Source organism: Protopterus annectens, chromosome 11.part0 (genome assembly GCF_019279795.1).
Source record: "Protopterus annectens isolate FY-2018-M chromosome 11.part0, PAN1.0, whole genome shotgun sequence".
NCBI lineage: Eukaryota > Metazoa > Chordata > Ceratodontiformes > Protopteridae > Protopterus > Protopterus annectens.
Window position 1 is genome coordinate 678,395,295 of NC_056745.1, and position 25,928 is coordinate 678,421,222.

The 25,928-nt window shown below is 42.2% G+C and overlaps 1 protein-coding gene across 5 annotated transcripts in view; it reads right to left on the reverse strand.

Moving 5' to 3' along the window:
- DUSP16 (dual specificity phosphatase 16) overlaps positions 1 to 25,928 on the reverse strand; it is an 857,833-nt gene that overhangs the window by 254,639 nt on the left and 577,266 nt on the right. For all 5 annotated transcript variants that reach the window (XM_044088133.1, XM_044088135.1, XM_044088134.1 and 2 more), the window contains one exon: positions 17,354 to 17,492. In XM_044088133.1, coding sequence (XP_043944068.1) covers positions 17,354 to 17,492 — 139 coding nt within the window. The remainder of the gene's footprint in view (positions 1 to 17,353; positions 17,493 to 25,928) is intronic.

The window sequence follows — 25,928 nt, forward strand, 5'->3', positions numbered from 1 at the left end:
TCCTCTTCTGTCATCAGCAGAATGGTCCCCTGTACCACACTGCCAAATACTGCTGTGCAAATTTTCAACAGTCAAACTACAGGGATACTGGCAAGAAGAGAAGCAATTGCACAAGGGTAGTGACATGGATTACTTCTCAATGGACAGCAGGACTCTCTGGTCCTCCCAGAAAGGTGAACCTAAAGAACAGTCCCCAGGGGATAACTGCCAATCAAAACACTAGAAAAGTACAGTTGTATACGTAAACTTACCATAACAGCAGATGTTTGAACGATCACTGCTGCAGTATCCTTAGCTATATTGATTATATCCTGCCAAGGACATAACTGGGATGCTTACAAAGCTTCAGGGTACCTTCCATGCACACAAACCATCAGACAATTCAAGCTTAGCTGACTAAAAGACATTTTAGGGCACAAAGCCCTTCAGTGCTTTACTGCCAACAGAGAGAGGGAGGTTGTGCAAAATCAAATAAAATGTCAACACCTTGGCATAAAAAAAGCAAACTAAAAACAAGGGGGATGAAGGAAGTGAGCAGCTACTGCATCAGTGACCATTTGAACATCTACTGTATTGGTAATTTTATTTACAAAACTGTGCTATCTTCACTATTACTGATCATTGCTGTAATAGCCTTGGCTATATGGGCAGATTACCCTATCTAACTAGATTTGGGAGGTGGAAGGAGAAGAGTCTAGGAGGCTCTGGAGAATGGCCTTAGCAATGCTTGATCTGGACCTAGAAAAGGAATCAGACTTAATAGTGCTTTGTAAAATTAGACAAACCCAGAGTTGTTTGTAAACATCCAAGGTAGGGAGCATCCTCTCGCCTTCATTTTTAGGTTTAGGAAAGAAAATTGGGAGATGGATAGTTTGGCTTACAGAAAACTGGGATACCACTTTAGGCATAAAAGGATTAGTTCTCAAACAAACCATGTCCTAATGGAAACTTGGATACCCTTCTTGCAGAAGGCACAGCAATCATTAAAACTGCTTTCCATCTTAAGAACCACAAGTCACCCAGCTTAGCTCATTCAAATGACGCAAGTGTTAGCTTCACTAACAGGTCTCAAGGAAGGGCCACCAGTATTCTTGGAGGTCTCTTGTGCAAAACCCCTTTCAAATACATTTTCACATGAGACAGCTTTGAAAGAGGGGGACAATGCTGATAAATGAATCCTTGATACAGCCAGTCCCTGGGTTAAAAACGAGATCCATTTTTAAGTCTGTCCTTCAGTCAAATTTGTACGCAAGTCGGAACACGTACATATGGTTCTTATTAAATGTCACTTAGTCAAATGTTTGCCTCAGTCTAGTATTTATTTTACTTTTCTTTGCATATAAAACACTTAACACTTCCAAATAAATAAAATCGTAAGCATAATACTGTTTATTGTAGTACTAATATTGTAAGTACAGTAATACCAGTAACTATGCTCATACAGTACAGTACTGTATGTACTGCAAAACCATTAAACAGTTCTTAAAACAGTTTAGATGGAAAAAAGGGTAACAATTAAAAGGCTAACACTAATTTGCGAGTTAACATTATGATAATTTTATTAATTAGATCATGCAGATAATGATGGACTTGTTGGAGAGAATGGGCCTGGTGGTGCAGAGTCAGGGTTTGATTCTGCTGCTAGACAAGGGGGGTTTACTAATGGAGTCAATTTCTTGAAGAAGGCATCAATGGAGGTTTGTACAGTTTTTTTTTTCTTTTTCTCATCATAAATGGCCTTATAGCAGCTGAGGCCCTCATTAACTGTACAGTAGGATCTTGCTCAACTAACTTTGACATTCCTCTTCAGTGAGATGAAAGGCCTCAGCTAACTCTTTTGTTGAGAACCTTTTTGATTCTGGAGTTTCTAGGTCCCCGTTTCTTCCTCAAATCATCTGCTGCTCCACTTCCATAAGGTCTTCACTGGTCAGTTCTTTGGCATGGGAGTTGAGTAACTGACATCAGTGTCACTGATGTCTAACTGCAGGTGATTACCCATATCAACCACAGCTCGCCTGGTTTCCGCAATGTCATCACCTGTAAATGCCTGTAAAGCAGGTACAAATTGTGAGCACAACTTGTTCCACAAAAGTCAGCAATATTTTTGATGGTATCAGAGATGTTAGAATTCTTCCAAAACTCCCTTAAGATCATCGCATTATCTTGTGTAGCCTTGACTGCTTGTGAGAAGGTCTGCCGTAAATAATAGTCCTTAAAGGAGGCTACTACACCCCAATTCACTGACCAAAGTACCAATGTGGTGTTGGGGGAGGTAAAAATATGACCTTTACATTGTAGTATAGGTCATCTAAATCATTTGGATGTCCAAGTGCATTGTCAAGCAGAAGGGGCATTTTGAAAGGAATGTTTTTGGCAATACCTTTGAACAGCAGGAAAAAAAATGGTTCAAGAACCAGTCTTCAAAGATGCCAATTGTAACCCAAGCCTTTGCATTTGCCTTCCAAATAACAGGAAGAGATGTGTTAATGACATGATGTAGTGCCCTCAGATTTAAGGAGGGCTAAACAAGCAAGAGCTTCAGCTTAAAATCACCAGAAGCATTACCCCCAAGCAATAACGTCAGACTATCTTTTGATGCCTTATGCCCTGATGCACTTTTTTCCTCTTTTGAAATGTAGGGCCTTTCAGGCATTTTTATTTCCCAAAATAAGCCAGTCTCATTGACATTAAATATTTGGTCTGGCAAATAACCTCCCTCTTCAACAATTTTTTTTCCAATATCTTAGGAAAATTGCAACACTTACATCGGTACTTGCCGCATCACCTTCAGTTTTAATGTTATGTAAATCAGCCCTCAGTTTAAAGCAACCGAATCAGTCCTTACCTTGCAACAAATTAATCACAACCACATTCACTTGCTGCTCAAGCAATTTTTAAATCTTTGAAAAGGCTTCAAGCATTTTTTGCACTAATGAAAGGTTAATAGGGATATTACTCTGATTTTGGTCTTCTATCCAAATTAGCAATAACCTTTCCATCTCAATAATTAAACCGCTGAGTTGCTTTGTGATAATTGCAGCTTTCATCAGGACATGGCCTTTTATATGATTCATTATTCTTGCTTTGTCTTTTAAGATTGTTCCGATCACTGACTGGCTTTGTAGCCTAATGTCTTTCCAATGGCAGATGATGCTTTAGCTCGGTCAGATCTCTTTATTATGTCCACTTTATTTTCCAGGGTGATTGCTTTCTTTTTCTTTGGTACATCACCAGCATGTGCATCGGATTTACGTTTTGGAAGCATGGTTCGCAACGTCACCAATGTGGAAGTTCACAAATGTGCCTGGCTGCAGACGTTAGTACAGTACTAAAGTAGAGCTCCACAGTAAATGCATACAGTACTGTAGTCTGCAGCCTGACACTTCTCAGGTCTGAATGGTCAATGCTAGCATTTTCTAAAGCTAATTAACATTTGAATTCAGCTGATTCAGAGCAGTATTTTGCAGACTTTCCCTTGTTTTATTACAAATAATGATACATAAAAATGCAATATTGTACAGTACAGTAGAATGTTCTATACAAAAAGATAAGTTAAACTTACCTCTTTTTAAGCTTCACTTCAGATTTCTGTACAGGCATCACCCACAAATGTTTTCCACTCTTTCCTGAACTTTGAGACCTCTGCCAGACCTCATACAGTCACCTACACCCTTAGTGAGCCGCACTGTCATTCGATCATTCTACCTTACAGTAAACTGCTTGAATACTGTACGTTACCTTTACTTTCAAGACAGGGAATGTGCCCAATCAGATCTCTTCATCTTCTCCCTCAAGGTGGAAGTAGCTGCTGTGAAAGACGTGACCAGCTTCACTGGTGGAGAAAAGGGCAGTATACCTTTGCAAACCAAGATTTCATTTACAATGTAAAATTTCACACGTTGACATTTTTCATTTATTTTAAAATGATTTCTGGAATTGTGGCAGTCCATTCATAACAACTGGTTGTCCGCATGTCGGTTGTCCATAACCTGGGGACTGCCAGAAGAGGAATAAGAAAGGTTATAGGATAGTAACTTAAATATTGCAAAACCAGACAATTAACCTTGAATGGGTGCTGGGTATATTGGTGGCACCAACGAGAAAACCTTCAATTGCTAATATAGGATTTTCTAGTAGTAGGCTTTCTTGCCTCCACTACTACCTGCTTACACATATTCAGTAAAGAACTGCCAAGACCCTATCGGCGAGGCAGTCAATTAGAGTTGACTGATGTTAGGGTGTATCAAACACCCCTGCTCTTGTGTGACTAGATCCAGTCAGTTAGGGAGCTTTTGGTAACTGCCCCTGGCCATTTCCAAAAGAAAGAGAACCACAGCTGCTTGGGTCAGAAGACAGTCACCACAATTATCTTGGAGAATTCCTTCTGACTCTTCAGAAAAACCCTGCATATTAGTGTAAAGGGTGGAAAAACATTCCTATCCATGGAAAAGAAAAGGCATCCGTCTTCCATGGTTTCTTGCATGGTGTCCAGGAATAGAATCTTGTCAGCTGATTGTTCAGAGGGGAGGCAAACAGTGCTACTTGAACTCCGCACAGATCAATAAAATCTTGGAAAACCCCCAATTTAGTTTCTAATCAAAAAGGGCTGCCCTGGTCCTGCTCAGCTCATCTGCCACACACTTTTGCTCTGATGGAATGTAGGATGCCTGTATAGTCAGATTGCTATACCCAAAGCTAACATGGTTGGTCTGCATAGGGGGTACAACCTGGTTTCCCCTTGCTTGCTGATGTACCACATGACTGTGGTATTGTCTGCAACCATATAAAGAGGTCCCTTGGACCAAAGATGGTTCAGAGATTTGAGTGCTTTAAGCAGGGCAAGCACCTCCTTGATATTTACATCCTTGCATCTAACCTTCATGTCCCACATCCCATGCACTTTTATCCCTCCAGAAATTGCTCTCCATGCAAAGTCCAAAGCATCTGTGTTTACTGATTGACTGGTTTTGGAGCAGGGGGGGAGAAGGGGAGACCTAGTTTAAGGATATCTATAGTCTCCACCAAAATATTTTTCTGCTGACAAACCACAGCACTGGGTAATGAAAAAATAAAGGGTGTTGGTAATGACCAGAGAGATTTCAGATACCGCTATATCCTTCTCATGTGGATCATGCCAATGGTATGAAAATCGGATGCCATGAGACCCCAAATCCTGAGGCATTCCCTCGCAGTGACAGCAGTCTGAGTGGAAAACCTTGGAAATAGATCTAGCTACTGATCTGTTTTTTTGAAGCAAAACTCTTTGAACTGAGGGGTCTGACATCTTAGAAATACAATCCTGAATGAATGAGTCACGAAAGACTCTCAAATGTTCTCTTGGAATCCCCGCTTGTGTAAAAGAGCTCTCACCAAAGAGTCTTATTTATTGCTTTTGTTTACCAGAAAGTCCGATTGGGCACAGGTCCCATTTTCAGCACAGGCCCAGGAAGAAATGCTCCATTTTACAGAAAAAATAGAAGGCAGTTACACAAGATTTGCATAACAATTGTACATACATTCAAAGACTAGTAATGATATGGCAATTAATCAAAAAATAACAAATGTACTTGCATAGAATAGTAAATGAGCATACACAGAATTGTAAAAGTAAAACCAATCGCTGCCGAGTGAAGCACCCTCAATAAAAAACACAATAAATGAAAGGAATAAAATCGAGGAATGCACCATAAGCTGGATCACAAAAAAACGCTGTAGAGGCTCCAAATAGGCAAATAATCCAGAAGTTTAATGCTGTAAAAACAAACGGACAAACAGACTCGAGATAGTAAGCGCTTTCACGTTAATATAATGCTTCAGCAGACTTGCAGACTACACAGAATTGTAATGATATGACAGATAAATGAAGACTACAGTAAATTATTAGCTTTTATACAATGCCTGGCCATTAAGATTCCAAAATGAGCATGCTGATTAGTCTGCCCAACCAGTGTGCAAGTTGTAAATCGAGCATACACCAATGGAAAAAAAAGTCCGGTTGCCCAGACTTTCTTCTATTAATGCACTCTACGGAAACACTATTTTCTATTTATTTATTTAGTTTTAAAAAAAGTGAAAACTTCAAATGAATGAGACAGAAAAAAATAAAAGGATAATCAGGTAAGTTATGCAAAACTAGACAAACATACTTGACTATCCTTTTATTTTCTCTGTTCAGTCTCCCAGTTGTTTTGTTTTCAATAAAAAAAAAAAAAAAAGAAAAAAGCATTGGAGATTCTTCCTTTCTCTGTTGCTTCCTCTACACAGCACTGATGTACTGCATAAGCAAAGGAACGAAAGCTCCGTACACATGTGCAGGACATCAAGAAAGCACTACCAGGGGAAAATGCAGAAGAGCAGCACAGTGCCATTATACAAGGTCATTATTTAAGAAAAGTAACTTTTTTCTTTAATAATGTCATTGTTTCGCCCTCATGACCAAACCACACCAGCTGCAGATAAATACAGCATTACCCACACCCAGCAGTGTTATTTCTATAGTATCACGCTTAGAGTCTAGTTATTTTCAAATGGAATCAGCTAAAATAGATATTGAGTAGGAGACCGTAAAGCAATTACAGGATGATGATGGTTACAAACTACGAAAGAGTATTGAGAAGGTCCAATTAAAAGGGAGATAGAGATAGTAGTGGAGATGGACAGATAATAGTCACATAAAGGTTGTGAAAAAGTAGCTGTATTATCACCAGTTGCACAAGAGAGTGGTGACAGTAAGGGTTTGGAGATTATCCAGAAACATTACATGTACAGACCTGGCATCTGATTAGGTAGGACTTGAGTTTTAAATGACTTTAGGGAATATTCTTAGATTCCTGACACTTGGAAGAGACTCTGCAAACTAAGCAACTCTAAATATGGAAAGATGTGGATACTCTGTAGCCTGCAATGAACTATAACCGGAGCTAGAACGCTCTTGGTGTAGTGAGTGGATAGTTCAAAGGGTAAGGCAGAAATCTAATAATGTAATTCAGACATACAAAAACAAAACCTTAAAAAATGTCTGAAGTATGGATGCATACAGATGTGAGGAGCATCTTAAGTCTAGTGTTGCCAGGAAACTTGAAAGAGGTAGAAGGGGTAAGAGACTGTAGAGAGTCACCATTTTGAATCTGGGCACTATCACAAGGTTTAGGAAAGAAAGATCCAGAACTGGTCTCCAAACATTTTCTCTCTCTGGCACTAGGAACTTCATTAAGTAAAAACCCTTCCCCTAACCTGGGAAGGAAGAACGTGTTCTATAATGTCTTGGAACAGCATGCGATTAAGAACCAGTGGAAATGACAAAATCTCATCTGAAGAAAGAGGAATGACCCCTTCAAAAGGATGAATGTCTTCTCAATGCCATCTGTAATCTTAATGAATGATTTTCAGAATCCATTTGTCTGAAACCGTTGCCAAAGAGAAAAATGGAGTTTCAGACATTGTGGAAGAAAAAAAGGGGGCAAGGTGGGAGGGGGCCACAATGTCTCTTGAACAATCAGTCAGACTTGTTGGACTGTCCCTGGTTTTGGGAGATTTGAGACTTTTTGGAACACCCCATTGTCACTTCTTAAATGTCTGTTTACCTGTATTTTGTTATGTCTGTTTACCTGTATTTTGTTACGACTGTTTATTCAGCGTTTGCCAAAATTGGACGAACAGACAGAAAATCTCTTGGAAGATTTGGAAAAAGAATGCTGAAAGATTATAGCTATTCCCTGGATCAACTTGACCACTTAATCACACTTTATCAACTCTGCAGCAGAGGGGCCAATCACTAAATTTCTATCCAAGTGCGAGTTAAAAATAAATTTTTACCATCTGGGAGGTTTCTGAGAAAGGAGTCATGCAAACCTCCTCAAAACAGTGCCAGTAGTCAAAGCTCTAGAAGAAGCAGCAAGTCATACACACACTGTAAACAATGAACAGTAGTGACCTGAGCAACAAAACAAAGTTATTTAAAGCAAAATTTTCCTCACAGGAAAACATTGCACATAAAAACACTACTCATACATTAACAATCAGTTAGAACAAACTTTGATTTTCAGAAATCAGGCTCGTATGTTAAAGTTGCAAAACAATACACTTTTTTCCCCTATATACATCAATAATTTTCCCATCCTTAAAAGAAAGGGTAGGACTGGAACTGACTAGATGCTTAGCAGCAGTGGGATCAGCTACAGCTATAGCTGCTGGGTCAGGTTTGGGTAGTGTGTAAAAACAGACTGAGAAACTATACGTTCTGTCTTTTTAGGGATACCGGACTGGCTATCAAGATAACTACGGGCTAGTATACACATATCCTCTAAAGCAAGAGGAGGAATAGGTGAAGGATCTGGAAAATCCTTATGTAACAACTCACAGTACATTGAGGGACTGAGAAACCTCAGTATTCTCCCACTGAAAACAGTGGTGTATTCTAGCAATAGTCACAGAGAAAGGAAAACACCCACAGGGAAAATCAGAAACGGAGCTCTCTCTTCTGAATCAGAATCATAAATCTGAGGAAAAAAACTGTATCCATCCTATATTTTCCTGTTCAGATTCAGAATCTCGAGTATCTTCATGAAAAATAAGTGTCCCTCTTTCTTTTACCAGAAGCTGCTTTACAAGAAGTATCAATAGCTTGAATAAAACCCAGAGTCAGAGCCTGTAAACTACTGCTATCCAAAGAAATTTGAGAAGATACATGCTTAGTTTGCTGTTTCTTTGACAAAAAAAAAAACAAATGGGGCCAACCATGCTACTAATGGCAGCTGGAGCCACTCCAGAGATGGGTACAGCATTCTGACACATTGAAACTTTCCTGTTCTCTCTCCTAGGACTGACAAGAGTGGCTCTCACTTACCCACTGAGGAGGCCCCAACATCTGCAGAGGATGTGGCTAATACACAGTCCACAGGGGCTGTAGGTGCTATACCAGGGTTCAGGGATAAAAGTGTGTTCTGAGGTACAACAAATGGCCACAGAAGAGTCACCCACCTTTGGCTGAGACAAACCGCTAGCTTGCTGTGGTGGCAAAGGCAGTTTGCTTAATTATTTTTTTTTTCTTTTTGTGGCTGGAAGGAGGACTGATCATGAGACCGGTAGTCTTTTCTATGGTCAAGCAGAAAACTGTGCCTCTTTCTGGGGGAAGACTAGCAGCAAATGCCAGTTAACACTTAACAGTCTACAAGGGTTACATTTTGACAGAAAAACACAGTAAAAAGCATTTTAAAACACTATGCCAGCCCCACAACACTAAAATAAACAATTTAACCACAGAAAAAATAATGTTTTCAGTACCTTTACACCACTTTTAAAACAAGAAAAACAACAGCTCTGTTTAAAAGTGCATTACAGTCTTGTGACAGTCCATTAAAACACAACATTCCTAATTTTAAAAATTTCCTGAAGTGAAAGTGATAAAACAGAAGAAAATGGAAGCCCCCCCAAAAGGAACATCTGCTTAGCAAAGGAACACCACAAGCTGGCCATCAATCCTCAAAAGCCTCAGAGGAGCAACTGTTTGGCAGTAGCAAAGCTCTCAAGAGCTTCATGTCCAAACATGTCTTTTAGTCAGCTCAGCTCAAGCTACCTGACAGTTTGAGTGCGTGGAAGGTCCCCTGAAGTTTTTGAAGCTGGCCAGATGTTATATCCTTGTTGGCGTGTAATCCATATAGCTAATAGCTACTGCAGCAGTGATCAATATGAACATTATTGCTTCTTCTTTGCAGAAGAGGAGTATCTGCCATCACTCAAGCAGTGCAGACATCTTTCTCAGGTATCTGGGAACTGGTATTTGGCCTGGACATTGATGTGGATTCCTATGATGTCTCTCCAACAGCAAGTACAGCTGAAGCTACAGAAAGGAGTATGTCAGAAGCATCGAAGCAGTAGATGCTCATCTGAAGCATCTCATCTGATAAGGGTAAGATATGGCAGTTCTTCCCCTGAATGGTGAATATTCTTGCTCCTGACCCACATCTCTATAATATAAGAATTATGAGTGTTGAAACATCTTCCTCATTCTTACAAGGACATCAAATGTAGATGGGTTCATCTGCAGAGACTTCTGTTTGCACAAGAATTTCCAGTCTTCACAATGTTAAACTTCAAAGTTTCTTGCCCTATACTCCAGCATTTTTGCAATGAAAGCCGCATAGTGCTCGCAGGAAGGGATATTCCTGGGCATGGAACTTGACATATGGTTAGCAAGTGTAAACATCAGTTTGAAGTAGGTATAACTGTATTACATAAATCTGCAGGTCTATTTTTGTTATACTGAATGTGGCCAACTAATGATACAAAGCTAAACTGTGCCTCATGCATGACAACTGCATAAAAACTATTATATAAACGCTGCTGAATAAAATGAAAGATGAGGGAAGGGAACCACAAAACAATCTTAATCTTAGGAGAAAGTCATCTAAACTGTATTTGTAGGCTGTGGTATATTCTCCAGGTTGAAGAAGAATGGAATGAGCTGCAAGGAGTTGATCTACTGATGATCAGTTGTACTGACAGTAATCATTTCTCAACGGTCCACACATTTACAGAACATCCCTGATCTTCCTAATATTTTTGTAATGTCCCTCATACAATTCTTTCATTTCTACTTTATGTTGTAAAAACAACAGCCAGAAAACTGGTAAATCCTGTGGTATTTCACCAAAAACGATAAACCACATGAAAATACGCAAGACTAGAAGAACCACCAAAGTCCAAAGATTTTAATACAATAAATTTTAATGTTGCAAGTAACAACTTTTGCCTAACCAGGCTTCCTCAAGCAAGCAAATGTTGGTTCATCGGTTCTTCCAGTCTGATGCGTTTTCCCATAGTTTTTGGCTTTATGATTTTTTTTCTACTTTATCACATTAAAAAAAATATTCAGCGGGAGTAAACGTCTCTGTGGAAGAGAATAATGCAATATAACAAAGAAAAAAAACTCAAGAGTTTTGATGCCAAGACTGCCCCTACAAAGCAGGCACATAGCATACACTAAAACCAGTTTCCTCCTGAAACTGAAGTCTCCCATTAATTACAGACTTCATTGGGAGGGTGGCCTAAGGGTTGGGAGGGTGGCCTAATGGTTAAGGTGTTTGCCTTACAAACGCAAGGTGCAGGGTTTGAGTTTCACAAGGGATAATTGGTTAGGCTTAAAATGGCTCGCAAGGGCAGTTAGCTTAGTACTAATCTATGAACCTATGAACTCTTACACCAGAAAATGACAGGTTCTGTGAATAACCGTACAAAAACAAGATAAACTGCTGAACATTCTATGAAAAAAAGTACAGTTTTGTACCTACCATAAATGTAGATGTCCGAACTGGATAGCATCTGCAGTCATAACAAATGGGTTGTCCTGTCGTCAGGCAGCCCTTCGGTCGGCCGGATTCCAAAGTCTGGGTCCGGCTTCGGCTGATGTCGCACTTCACCCGACGTCATCTCTGCTGGTCTTCGGGTATAAAGGCATCAGCCAACGCCATTTTCCTCAGTGTTTCTTGCCCCAGATGCCAGTTGCCCTCTTGGAAAGCTAAATTTGGATAAATGCCAATGTTTCCAAAAAAAGTAGAAGGCAAACACAAAAAATAAGCATGTATGTACATATATACAAACAAATACACCATAAGAGACTCCCCCCCCCAGCTAGCTATTAGGAGGGTAAATACCCTAGGAGTACCACAGAGAGGAAGGAGGGTGGGTAATCCTGACTGCAGATGCTATCCAGTTCGGACATCTACATTTATGGTAGGTACGAAACTGTACTATGTCCTTCATGGATGCATCTGCAGTCATAACAAATGGGTAGAATACCATAGCCAAACTAGGGGTGGAGGAAGAAAAATTATGGTGTAGTTAGGATCCCTTGCAGTACAGCAGTGGCAAACCCTGCTCGGGATCTAGAGTATAGAGGTAAATTATAATGCTTGGCAAATGTATGCACGGAGGTCCAAGTAGCCGCCTCAATAATGTCCTTGGTTGCCACTCCTCGTAAGAAAGCTGTGGTAGTGGCTGCAGCCCTTGTAGAATGAGGTCTTATGTTCTGTGGAATTGGTTTTCCATGGTAGGAGTAACAGAATCTTATGCAATTTCCTATCCATTTGGAGATTGTCTGTTTGGAAATTGCTTTTCCTTCCCTTCCTGTTGCATAGGCTACTAAAAGCTGGTCAGTTTTTCTGTTACCTTTGGTTCTGTCCAGGTAGTAGCGTAACTGCCTATGTACATCCAAGGTATGCAGCAGTCTTTCCCCCCTGTTCTGTGGATTGGGAAAGAAGGTAGGTAGGTGGATTGCCTGGTTTAAAGACACTCTGGATACCACCTTAGGCATAAATGTAGGATTAGTTCTCATGGACACCCTATCTTGATGGAAGATTAGGAAGGGTTGCACTGCCATTAAGGCCTGTAGTTCCGAAACCCTCCTTGCTGAAGTAATTGCCAGTAGGAAAGCAGTTTTCCATGATAGGTGTTGCAGATCTGCTGTTGCTGCTGGTTCAAACGGAGGGAGTGTCAACTTTTCTAGCACAAAGTTCAAGTTCCATGCTGGTAATGGTGGTTCCTAGGAGGTTTTACATTCTTGATCCCTCTGAGGAACTGCCTGAGTAGAGGATGCGAAAAGACAGGTGGATCGAAGCTGTATTCTGCTGAAATAGCTGATGCATGTATCTTGATGGAGGAATAGGACAGGCCTGTATGTAGAAGCTCTGCCAAGTACTTCAGGATGTTAGCAATATCTATGTTTGACACATCTTTTCCTCTTTCAGTACTCCAAATGACAAACCTTTTCCATTTTCCTGCATAGTTCCTTCTTGTTGAAGGTCTGCGGGCTTCAAGGATAATGTCTTTAACCCTTTGGGATAGGTCTGGGTTAGTTGCTGCTATGTGATGTTCCAGGCAGTCAGTTGCAAGGTTTTTAGGTTTGGATGCATGATGTTGTAGTTGTTCTGAGTTAACATCAAAGGCATCAGGGGTATTGACCAGATTCTCCCCCGAGACATGCTCCTCAGCAATGGGTACCACTGTTGTCTTGGCCAATTCGGAGCTATCAGGATTATCCTTGGACGTTCCTCTTTGATTTTCAGTAGTACCTTGTGCATCAAGGGAAGAGGTGGAAATGCATATGCTGTCAGGCCTTTCCAACTGAAGGATAGAGAGTCCACCTTCCATGCAAGTGGGTGGTATGTCCTTGTGCAGAATTTTTTGAGCTGGTGATTGAGTGGGGAAGCGAATAGGTCTATTTGTGGCATTCCCCATTTCTTTGTGATGGCCTTGAAGATGTCCGGGTGTAGCATCCATTCGTGAGCATCCGAGGTGGTTCTGCTTAACATGTCTGCTAGGGTGTTCTCTTTTCCCGGCACAAATATTGCCTGTAACTGGATGTTGTAGCTCAGAGCCAGATTCCAAAGGTCCAGAGTCATTCTGCATAGGGGGTATGAATGAGTGCCTCCCTGTTTGTTGATGTACCACATGACTGTGGTGTTGTCTGTCCTTATCATTAAATGGCCTTCTTTGAGGAATGGTCTGAATTTCTGGATTGCTAGTTTTACTGCCAGCATTTCTTTTTGGTTTATGTGCAGGTGCAGCTGGTCTTGAGTCCACAATCCTTGTATGCATTTGTCCAACATGTGCGCCCCCCCAACCTAGGTCTGAGGCGTCCGTTGTGATGGTTTGGCTTGCTTGAAAGTTGTGGAAGGGTAATCCTGGGTTTGACTGGCATGCTTGAGCCCACCATAGGAACTCCTGTTTTAGGCATGGGATTAGTGGGATTTCGGTTTCTAAGCTGTGCCTGTGTTGAGACCATAAATTCTTTAGGTACCACTGTAGCTTTCTCATATGCAGTCTGGCATGTGGGACCAAGATTATGCATGATGCCATGAAGCCCAAGGCCTGCAGAACTTTTCTTGCTGTTAGTTTGTTCTGCTTTGTTAATGCCAAGAAGTAAAGAGGAAGTTCTTTTTGTTTTTCTGCAGTTAGGAATGCCATTTGTTTTACTGTGTCCAATTCCGCACCCAAGAATGTTCTTGTTTGGGATGGTATCTGCCTTGACTTTTGTAAATTGACTGTGTATCCCAGGGCTTGTAGTAAGCAAATGACCCTTTGTAAATCTGTTGTCAGCTTGCTTTTGTTGTCCGCTTGTAACAGGCAGTCGTCCAGGTATGGATAAATTTGGATTCCCTGTAGTCTGCAGTGAGCGATTACTGATGCCAGGCATTTTGTGAATACTCTGGGCGCAGTAGATAAGCCAAAGGGCAATGCTGAGAATTGATAATGCTCTGATCCTGCAAGAAATCTGAGGTATCTTCTGCAATTTGGTCGTATGGGGACGTGCAGGTATGCCTCCTTGAGATCTAGAGTTACCAGCCAACACTCCTTGCCCAGCATGGGAAGAAGTTGCTGTAGGGTCAGCATTTTGAATTTTGGGAGAATGATGTATGTGTTTAAGACGGACAGGTCGAGAATAGGTCTCCAACTTTTCTCTTTTCTTGGTACTAGGAAGAGTCTGGAGTAGAATCCTGTGCCCTGTTCTGTTATTGGTACTCTTTCCACAGCTCTCATCTTTGCTAATTCCGCTATCTGCTGTAGAGCTGCTGTTTTTTGATTTGGAGGTAGGTTTGGCATTCCTCTTTTTACTGGTAAGGTGTGGAAGTGGAACCTGTAGCCTTGGTCTATGGTTTGCAAAATCCACCTGTCTTTTGTGATATAGTGCCAATTTTTCAAAAATAAGGCTAACTTTCCGCCTAAAGGTGCTGCTATTTGCTCCCTGGTAGGCGGTGTCAGAGCCAAGTCACTGTGATTGTCCTGTTGCAGTGGCAGTGGTTGTGTCTGTGCCTCTGTTATTGCCTTGCCACTGTCGTCCTCTGTAGGCACCTCCTCTGGATTGATTTCTGCCTCTAGAGCGTCTATTCCTGCCTCTTTGGGATTTTGAGGAGTCTGGAAAGGACCAATTTTTGGCAGGCCAGTTCCTGCTAAACCTTGGGGCTGAACCTGTAAGAAATCTTTAACTGTTTGTACAGATTTTGCCTTCTCTTCCATTTTCTTCATTACTTGCTGAGCAGGTGTACCAAATAGACTGGCCTTATCCATAGGAGCATCTAACAGCTTTGCTTTAACATGATCCGGTAAGACCTGTTCTTTCAACCATGCATGCCTTCTTATCACTGTGCCAGTCATGGCTGATCTAAATGAAGCCTCCAGTGCATCATAGCCACATTTTAAAGAATGGTTACTAACCTGTTGGATGTTATTCACCATTTCTAATACATATTTCTTATCTAAGGAGTCATCAGAGGACAGCTTTTAGTTAACTGATCAAGCATAAACTCTTGGTATTGGATCATATGAAACTGACAGTTTAAAGCTCTAGCTGAGAGAGTAGCAGAGGTGTAAACTTTTTCCCCCATCTCTCTAAGGACCTGGATTCCCTTTCAGAAGGAATAGGGTTTTTTGCTGAGGTCGAGGCTACTGCCTTAGGCCCCTGGGATATAGTTTCAGGATCTGCAAGTGGGGCCTTGTATAGGTGGTGATGAGTGTCTGGCACCCTGTAAAATCTATCTGGTTTGGCAGGGGCTGGAGGTAAAGAATCAGGAGCAGTGCAAACATCATTAAATGCATCATCCACAACAGGCAGTACAGGAGGTATAGCTAAGGGCCTATGTTGTGGTAAGTGCAGAAAAGTCCTAAGCCTTTTTCTGGAATCTGAGAAATCTTGTCCCTGCCATTGGAATTGTTCTCTCATGGCATGTAAGGTTTCCCCAAAGGAAAATTCCTCTGGTGGAGAGGCAGCTGGAATGGATTCTTCAGCATCGGAATCTTCATAAGTAGAAAAAGTAGCCTCTGGCTGGTCTGTAATGTCTGAGTCATCCGCAGAATCATCAGAGGACACTGGCTCGAGGGGCTCTGCTCTAGGTCTCTTTTCTGGGGCTGAGAGGCCCTGTCTGGGTGAGATTGGGATCCCCTAATTAAGGATATTAAATCCTCTGCCAGAGTAAGCATTTGTGAACTTGAAGTGGGCCTGTGTGAGGGCGGCTTAACAGGCACTGATTTAACAGATTTGGCTGCTTTAGCCCTGGCAAAGGCCTTAATAGACATGGCTGCAGGAGGCCTAGCAGCACCACGTGCTAGGGTAGAGACATCCAAAGGGATGGTGTCTGATAAATCACTAGGAACCACAATTGTAGGCAAAATTTCTGAGGCCGATTCAACTAAGGTAGCAGGAGCCTCAGTAGTAGTCATGGATCCGGCTGTAGATTGACCGGTTTTCTCGGTTTCGGCTGAAACCGAGACACTCATGCTTGCTTAACCGTGGTTTCGCCGAAACCGCGGACCGCGAGTGTCGGTCTTTTCTTTGCATTTTAACAATTTGGGTAGTCGGAGGATCCGACGGCATAATGTACGCAAAATCTGAGCCGAAAACTGTTCAGCAAACTCCGACCGACGCCTAAGCGTTCGCCGGTTGAAGAAGCACAGGCTGAACAGGCTGCTATGTCGTGGTCTGGGCCTAAGCAAGGCAGGCAGTAAGAGTGGAAATCTTTATGAGGTATTTGTTTCCCACAAGTTAAACAGTTATTGACTTTTTCTGACATCGGCTGAGGCAAGAAAGAGTCCCCAACGGGGTACTTAGCTTTTAGAAGTCTTCGAAGTAGTATTCGGTAGTAGTAATCTCTGGATCTGACCGACCGGCACTTGCGAACAGCTTCTGCTTCGGGCGCCACGCGGCAAGAAAGACTGAGGAAAATGGCGTCGGCTGATGCCTTTATACCCGAAGACCAGCAGAGATGACGTCAGGTGAAGTGCGACATCAGCCGAAGCTGGACCCAGACTTTGGAATCCGGCCGACCGAAGGGCTGCCTGACGACAGGACAACCCATTTGTTATGACTGCAGATGCATCCATGAAGGACATCTACACAAACCATGTAGACTCTCCACAGAAAGCAATAGCAGTCGCATCAAAAAAAAACACGGCAGAGACAAGAATGTAGTCTGCAGCCACACAGCATGCTTAGTACATATCTTGGATACCCCAGAGTACCAGAAGCTGGCAGAAAACCACTAAAGTCCTTTTATACATTGGCATTTATAAAAGGCAAGATTTACGTTTCTTAAACAATGTCATTGTTTAATAGCAATAATACATGCTGTGAGTGGGCAAGACAGGAGTTACCCACAGCTGGCTTTGCTAAATCACTCAGCCTTTGCCTTCACGATCAAACCACACCAACCGTAGGTATATCCTGAATTAACTACACCCAATCATGGATTATTACTGTATTACTGATTACATAGCTAAACAGATGAAAAAAGAGGTTGGGAACAGGCTCTCCTTAAAGATAAGGCCACTATTTGATTATCATTAAACATAATCATACACCTACCTGAAAGAAGATGAACATATCTGAAACTTTTCTCCAGTTTGCCCAGAAGAACAGTAAGGAAAGAGTCCGGGGATACAGAAGAAACATCCTTTGAGCTCTGATCATATACAACCACCTCCTGATTGAAGTCTATTTCAACCTAAAATAAACAGAAAGAATAACATAATAATCAGACGTGCTCTCTTAAATGTGCCTAACATTGTATCTTGAAGTCTTGAAACTGGGGAATACTGTAATGATTCAAGAGCTGCAACTTTTGTTCATACAAGACTAACATTAATTGAATTCAATTATGTTGGTTACGATACATACAGATTAAAAAACTGCTCCTCCAAACAGATGAAGCAAATTATAAAGATCACTGCTGTTGGTCATTGCTAGTTCTTCAACTGATGTCTTGAGAATATAAAATCCTACAATGGCATCTATTGCTTGAAATGAAGCAAATGCTTTAATAAATGCTCCTTAAAAAATGGAAGTGTACCTTACACAAAAGTAAAACATACTGTACTTAAATTGCTTTATTTCAAAAAAGCTCAGTCACTGATATAAAGATTTTCAACACACAATATGAAAATATTTCTAGTGAAACTGCTCGTTGAAGAAACTTCACCATGTGGTCAAATATGTTGCGTCTGACATAGTTGTACCTCAAATGCTTGGGCACAACACATTTCTGTGCAGAAAAGGAAGACACCAACTAATTTAGTCAAAAGTTTTACTTTGTCATAATGAAAAAGTTTTATACCATTTTTATTTTACATCTAATCTACTGTTTTCACAACAAAAAACTTGGTTAAGGAAGGAATGATGATTAGCACCCAAGCCATGAGTTGTTTTTGCTGTCAACATTACAGTTTGTAATAATGAGGACAAGGGTACTAATAATTCAGACATCTGCTGTATTTTCAGCAGTCTAACAGAGCAACCAAATTATTATGAAGACTGCCTCAAGAAATATGAAATTATCAAAACAGCAAATCACAAAGCAGTGATCATTTTAGAGCAAATCTAAAAATGATCAAAAACTGTACAAACTAAAGTAATTGTTTTTTCTGCAAGGAGGCAAGCCCCCATGCACCCCTACTAATGATATACAGCAACCCCAAGATCATACAACAGTAAGGCAAATTCCCTTACTCCTCTGTACCACAATCTCATGCAAAAAGATGCTAGAAATATACCTCGCAAACTCTTAGAGCAAGAAATCTGGGCAAAGCCATAATTAATGGGGGAACAAAGGCCCCAAAATACAGATAATTACTAAATACTGCTCTTACAAACTTAGAAAACTGACAGAATGACAGGTTTTGCGTTAGCATGAATTTTATGAACAGTATGAAGTCAAACTGTCTGTCGTTACTTTCTAACTTCAGTCTTTAATGACTTCCCACTGATTTGCCAGAAAAACACAATTTTATGAAAAATGGAGTAAAATATGGCAAAAACTGGACATTCTATGAAAATCTGTACAGCTGAGAGGTATGGCTTCAAACTCTTCTGGATGGCAACCATTATGAAACATTTACGTAGGGAAGGAATTAATCTTGTAACAATAATGCCTCGTTAAGTTCTGCTATTCAGCTGCTAGATGAGTAATGAAATAAGAAGTTATGTACTCGGCATAATGTTCCATGTTTGTTTTCCATCTTGCCTTCATTCATTGCTGGTTGGGTTCAGAACCAAAAATCACTTCCGACTCGGCCTTGTACAAATGCTTGAGAGCTTCCATCAGCTCATGGCTACACCCTATCCCATAATGCTCCGGGAAGACTACTCAGATCTTGTTTGCAGATAACACAGTTATTATATCCAAGCATGTAACTATATCCAAAAAACAGACTATGAAGAGATTCAGAGATATGTCCAATTTTCAAAAAAACACTCGATCCTCCAGGAGCGAAGGTGGGGGAAGGAGTGTGTGATGCAAGAATGAAGGTGAGATGGACAACAAACATGGAACGCTAGGGTGAGTACATAACTTCTTAATGTTATGTTTTCCTACCTCGCCTTCATTCATTGCTGGTTGGAACAGCATCCCTAGCACCTTCTTTCTTGGGTGGCTCAAGGGAGAACACTCTTCAGGACAGTAGACCCAAAAGAGGCCCTGTTCCTGGAGGCTAAATCGACTTTGCAATGAGTGATAAAAGTATGAGGCTTTACCCATGTTGCTGCTGCACAAATTGAATCCATAGGTAGCCTCGCCTGGAAGGCATATGAGGTAGATATAGCTCTTGTGGAATGGCCTTTCATTTTCCTGGAAGTTCTCTGTTCTGAGCTGTATATGTAAAAGTTATACAGTCTGTACGCCATTTAGAAAGTGTGACTTTTGATATTGGGGCTCCTTTTTTTTTTTGTCTGAAAAGGATATAAATAACAGGTCCGATTTTCTGAAATCTTTTGTTCTATGCAGGCAGAAACGTAACTCTCTATTGTACGTCTAACTGGTGTAATTTATATTCTGTCTTGTTGCCATAGTTTGGGAAAAAGACGGGTAAGTCAATGGATTGATTTGAATTAGCTTCCAAACACACTTTTGGTAGGAATGAGGGGTGGTTCATAAGGAAACTCTATCTTTGTGAAAAGTAATTTAGGGGGACGTATTGACAATGCTTGAAGTTCAGACACTCGTCTAGCAGACGTAATGGCCACCAATAAGGCTGTCTTCCATGACAAAAACTATCATAAGATGATGCAGGTTCAAAGGAAGGAAGAATCAGCGCAGATAGAACAAACTTAAGGTCCCATGGTGCTGGAGGTTCTCTTAATGGAGGTCTCAGTAAGAAGGTACCCTTTCAAGAATGCTTTACAAAGTCTGTGGAACATGATTTTTAGTCCCATTTCACCGATATGATAGTATGATATAACAGCTAATTGAACTCTAATGGTAGCTGCTGCTGAGCCTTCATTAAAAAGCTTAGCTCAAATGTTTAACACAGCTGTTATGATGGCAGTAAAGGGATCAATATGGCTGTTGCAAGCCCAATGGGAAAATCTTTTCCCATTTACTAGAATATAATTTTCTGGTTGACGTCTTATAAGACAAAATCAATATACATTTCACTGCAGGGGAAATATCAGGAAGACTGGCTATGTGTGGAACTGGAGCAGCCAAGCTGTCAAATTGAGGGACTGAATTGATGGATGGAGCAACCCCAATGGATGAATCAGGAGATCTGGAACTGAGTCCAGAATCCACAGCTCCTCCTGGAGATAGGGCCATAGAAAGGGGAACCAAATTGGACGAGGCCAGTATGGTGCGATGAGTATTACACTTCTTTTCCCCATGCTGACTTTCTGAAGGACTTTCGGTATCAAGAGAAAAGGGGGAAAGGCGTAGAGGAGACCAAGGGGCCAATCGTGTACAAGTGCACCCTTGGTGACTCCCCCGCAGGGGGGGGGGTCAGGACAAAGTAGCTGCTGCATTTGGCATTCATGGACGTGGCAAAGAGGTCGTAGCAAGGCTGGCCCCACTTGAGAAAAATCTCTTCCGCAACTTCCTGTTTTAGGGACCACTCATGGGGCAGCAGAATGACTGCTGAGTTTGTCCGCTATCACACTGAACTTCCTTAGGATGTGTGTTACAGTCAGAAAGCGTTTGGAAGAGACTGTCCATTGCCATACTCTTTGGGCCTCTTGACACAGAAAGTAAGATTTGTTTCCTCCTTGTTTATGTACTACACTACCTAACATGTTTGTCTGAATTGCAATTGTTCCTAGTGGAAGGGAGTCCTGAAATGTCTGCAATGCCAAAAGCACCACTCTCATCTCTAGGACATTGATATGCAAATTGTTCTCGTGATCCTTCCAAACATCTTGGACATTCTTCCCCAGATACTGCCCTCCCCCCATCTGGGAAGCATCCGTGGTCACTGTGGCTACTGGTTGCGGAAAAACGAACAGTCGGCCTAAGGTCACTTGAGTGGAGCGAAGCCACCAATGCAGATCTTTCTTGAAAAATTGTTATGATCACTTTTTGAGGCATGGGTAGTTCCTACATGGACCACTAGGAGAACAGTAACTATTGAAGAGTCCTCATGTGCACATAAGCTAAACGTACCAAAGTTATCACTGCTGCCATGGTACCCAGAACTTTCAAAACAACCTTCGCCTGTACTTTCTTCTTGGATAAGAGATTCTTGATTAGATGATGTAAGGTTTGAATCCTTTAGGGTGGAGGTTTGGCCAACATTCGTCTTGTGTCCAGGTCTGCCCCTATAAATACAATATGCTGTGATGGCAACAAGGCAGATTTTTCAAAGTTTACTGTGATGCCCAGCTGAGAGCAAAGGTGAATGGTGTTGTCCCTTGCTCTTGTAAGTAGATGCTTGGTGGTGGCAGATAGGAGCCAATCGTCTAAGTACGGAAACACCCGGAATCCTAGATGCCTCAAGTGAGCTGTAACTACTGCCATGCATTTGGTGAACACTCTGGGGGCTGTAGTGAGACCAAAGGGCAGAGCTCGAAAATGGTAGTGATTGGCTCCCAAATGAAAGTGAAAATGTCTGTTGGATCGTCTGTCCATTTTTATGTGGTAGTATGCATCCTGGATCGTCTGTCCATTTTTATGTGGTAGTATGCATCCTGGCGATCTATAGCGCACATCCAATGGTCTTTCCTCAGAAAAGGGACAGGGGAGTATCGACTGCAGTGTTACCATGTGGAACTTTGACTTCTTGACGGACCTGTTTAGTCTGCCTCCAGTCCCCTGTCTTTTTTGGAACTAAAAAGAACCTTGAGTAAGTTCCGGATCCAATTTGGTGTGCGGGGACATTTTCTATGACTTTTTTTTAGCAATTTTTGTATCGCTAATGTTGCCTGTTCCCGCTGACTGGGTGATACATCTAGGACTGTTTTTTTTCTAATGGGGGAGAGGAAAAGGATATGTAGTAACCTCTGGATATGATAGTCTGTACTCATTTGTCTGTTATTTCTAGCCAGGCATTTAGGTACAATGACAAGTGACCCCTGACTGCCTCCAGAGATGGACAGACGGGCCTCCTCTCCAAAGCGCTGAAAGGGTTTACTAAAAAAGGAATCCCTGTCACCCTGATTCTGCAGACCCCCTCTGCCGCATGGTCGGTGTCTTCCATCATTACTTCCCCCTCTGCCCCTGGAGGACAAATCGCCACATAAATCCGGGAAAGCTCTTTGGGACTTACAAAACCACATTTTCCCCCCTTTTGACCTTTGGGATCAGGTCTGGTAGGGTGGGAGAAACTGACTCCAATGGCAGAGCTTTTCCCTCCTGTTTGCACCTATTTAGGTTCTCTAACTTTTGAACCGAACAAAGATGAGTCATCAAAAGGGGCGTTAATAAAGGAAGACTAAGGGTTCTGCAAAACTGCATAAGCACATCCAGGAATGTCTCTAAGGAAATTCCTGTACCCGCTGCCCTAATCGCTCCATCGGCCGAGTAGGAAATAAGTTGCATGGAGGAGTTCACCACGAAGTTTAGGATCGAGAGCTGGGAGGAGACCTTGTCCGAAACCCCCGCAACTACAGAACCTTGGAGGGTTATCTCCTAGCTCCTTTAGGAGATCCCTTTGAAGCCTAGTGAAATGGGTCAGGTAGTTCAGTGACTGAAGGGCAAAGGACGCTGAAGAAAATAAGAAGTTATGTACCTACCATAATGTTCCATGTTAGTTGTCTTCTCGCCTTCTTTCTTGCCGATTCTCAGCTCCGACTCGGCCAATACTAAAGCTCGAGAGCTAATTCCACCGGCTCGAGGCTCTGCTATATCCCACAATGCTAAGCGGTAACTACTCAGATCTCGTTTGATAGCTAGACCAAGCAATTCTAGTCTCCATAGTATGGAGAAGGGTAACCCACCTCTATATAAACCTGAGTGTAAGGTATCCTAGACCTAACAAAAGGGCAAAAAGAGGTGGTAGAACGTGTTGGGAATGACAACTTCCAGAGGAAGATCACAAAATGAATTCCTATCGGTCTGTCCAGGCTTGGGGGAAGGAGGGTGGGATGCAAGAAAGAAGGTGAGAAGACAACTAACATGGAACGTTATGGTAGGTACATAACTTCTTAATGTTAAGTTGTCTATCTCGCCTTCATTCTTGCTGGATGGGACCGCGTCCCTAGCACCTTATCCCGGGTGGCCTATCGGAACAGACTCTTGAGAACAGTGGAACCAAAGTTGGCACGGTTTCTGGAGACCATGTCCAATTTGTAATGTGAAATGAAGGTATGAAGAGAAGCCCAGGTGGCTGCTGCACAAATGGAATCTATTGGCAGCCTATCCTGAAAAGCTATGGATGTAGCTAATGCCCTAGTTGAATGAGCTCTAGGTCTTGAAGGTAGTTTTTGATGTCTGATCTCATAGATGAAGGTAATTGTAGAGGTGAGCCATCTTGAAAGGGATACTTTAGTAACTGGAAGGTCCAATTTCCCTTCCACATACGATAGAAAAAGCTGATCAGATTTCCTGAATTGTTTAGTCCTGTCTAAATAATATCTAAGTTGGCGGTGAACATCCAGAAAATGTAGCTTTTGTTCCGACCTGTTGGAATAGTTAGGGAAAAAGATTGAGAGATCAATTATTTGGTTTTAGGTTTGTTTGAGAGGAAACCTTAGGTAAAGGATGGATTAGTACGGAGGGATACCCTATCTTTGTGAAGCACTAAGTAAGGAGGACGACTGCACAGAGCATGGAGTTCAGACACCCTTCTCGCTGAAGTTATGGCTACCAGAAAACGTGTCTTCCATGAAAGCAACTTCAGAGAACATGAAGCCGCTGGTTCGAAAGGGGGAAGGATTAAGGATGCCAGAACCAAGTTCAAGTCCCATTGAGGCGGGGGATCTTTGATTGGAGGTTTGAGAAGAAAAACGCCCCTTAAAAAGGCTTTGCAGAGCTTGTGAGCCATGATGTTAGACTCTGAAACACCTACATGATAATTAGATATAGCAGCCAGTTGAACTCTAATGGTAGATGAAGAGCCTAAATGAAAGAGTTCTGCTAGAAAGTCTAGAATAGACTGGATAGGTGCAGTGAAGGGATCTATATTTTTTGATGTTGCCCAAAAGGAGAAGTGTTTCCATTTGCTATTATAAATCTTCTGGGTAGAAGATTTATGAGAGGCTATCAAGATATCTCGGACCGAGCGAGATATTAAGGGAAGCCTGGCTAAGGTCGGAATCGGAGAAACAATGCTGTGAGGTTGAGAGAATGAAGAGATTGGTGCAGCTGGCCCGATTGGTGGGTCAAGAGATCTGGCACTGGGTCCAGATGCCAAGGCTGCTCCAAAAGGTAACGATGAAGAAACGGAAACCATATCTGTCGTGGCCAGTAAGGGGCAATGAGGATCATTGTCACTCTCAAGGCAATGGCTTTCTGAATTAGTTGAGTTATCAGTGGAAAGGGGGGAAAAGCATACAGAAGTCCCCGGGGCCAATCGTGGACTAGAGCGTCTCTGGTGGGATGGCCTGGTAACGGGAAGAGAGTGAAGAAGTCGTGACACTTGCTGTTTTGGGGAGTGGCAAAAAGAACGCAGCAAGGCTGGCCCCATCTTTGGAAAACTTCTTCCAGTACTGATTTCTTCAGAGACCACTCGTGGGGCATGAGAATTGCCCTGCTCAACTTGTCTGCAATCATGTTGGACTTCCCGGGAATGTGCGTTGCTACCAGAAAACGCTGAGAAGAGATCGCCCACTGCCAAAGTCTGAATGCTTCTCGACATGAGGGGTATGATCTGGTTCCGCCTTGTTTTTTGATGTACCACACTACGGACATGTTGTCCGTCTGAATTGCAATAGTCCCTGTGGGAAGAGAGTTGCGAAGGGCTTGCAACGCTACAAGCACTGCTCTCATCTCCAAGACATTTATGTGCAAGTAGCACTCGAAAGGTTGCCACGTGCCCTGGATTGTCCTGCCCTGATAATGCCCCCCCCACCCAATCAGGGAGGCGTCTGTTGTCAATGTGGCGACTGGGGGGGGATGAGTGAAGGGTCTTCCTTGGAGAACCAGAGGTGATGTGGTCCACCAAGACAGTTGATTCTTGCATGATTGAGTTATCAGTATGGTGTGGTACATCGGGAGCTGTTGGAAGGACCATTGTGTAAACAGTATCCATTGGAAGATCCTCATGTGGAAGCGAGCTGAGGAGAGAAGGGGGATAGCTGCTGCCATGAGTCCTAATACCTTCAAAACTAGTCTGGCTTTGACTTTGTTGCATTGCAAGAGAAGGAAAACTTGCTTGCGAATGTCTGACGCTCTTTGCTCTGCAAGTCTGGCTGAAAGATTGAGTGTGTTTAATGTGGCGCCTATAAAGGTAATAGATTGACAAGGCGACAAGGCAGATTTTTCGAAATTTATTGAAATGCCTAGAGCTTGGCAAGTTTGGATAGTGAAGTCTCTGGATAGAAGAAGTTGATGTCTGGTGGAGGCAGTAAGGAGCCAGTCGTCTAAATATGGAAACACCTGGAATCCTTGACGTCTCAAGTGAGCCGTGACCACTGCCATGCATTTGGTAAACACTCGGGAGGGCTGTAGTGAGACCAAAGGGCAGAGCTCTGAACTGGTAGTGACTGGCTCCCAGCCTGAAGCGGAGAATTTGGGGCCCCG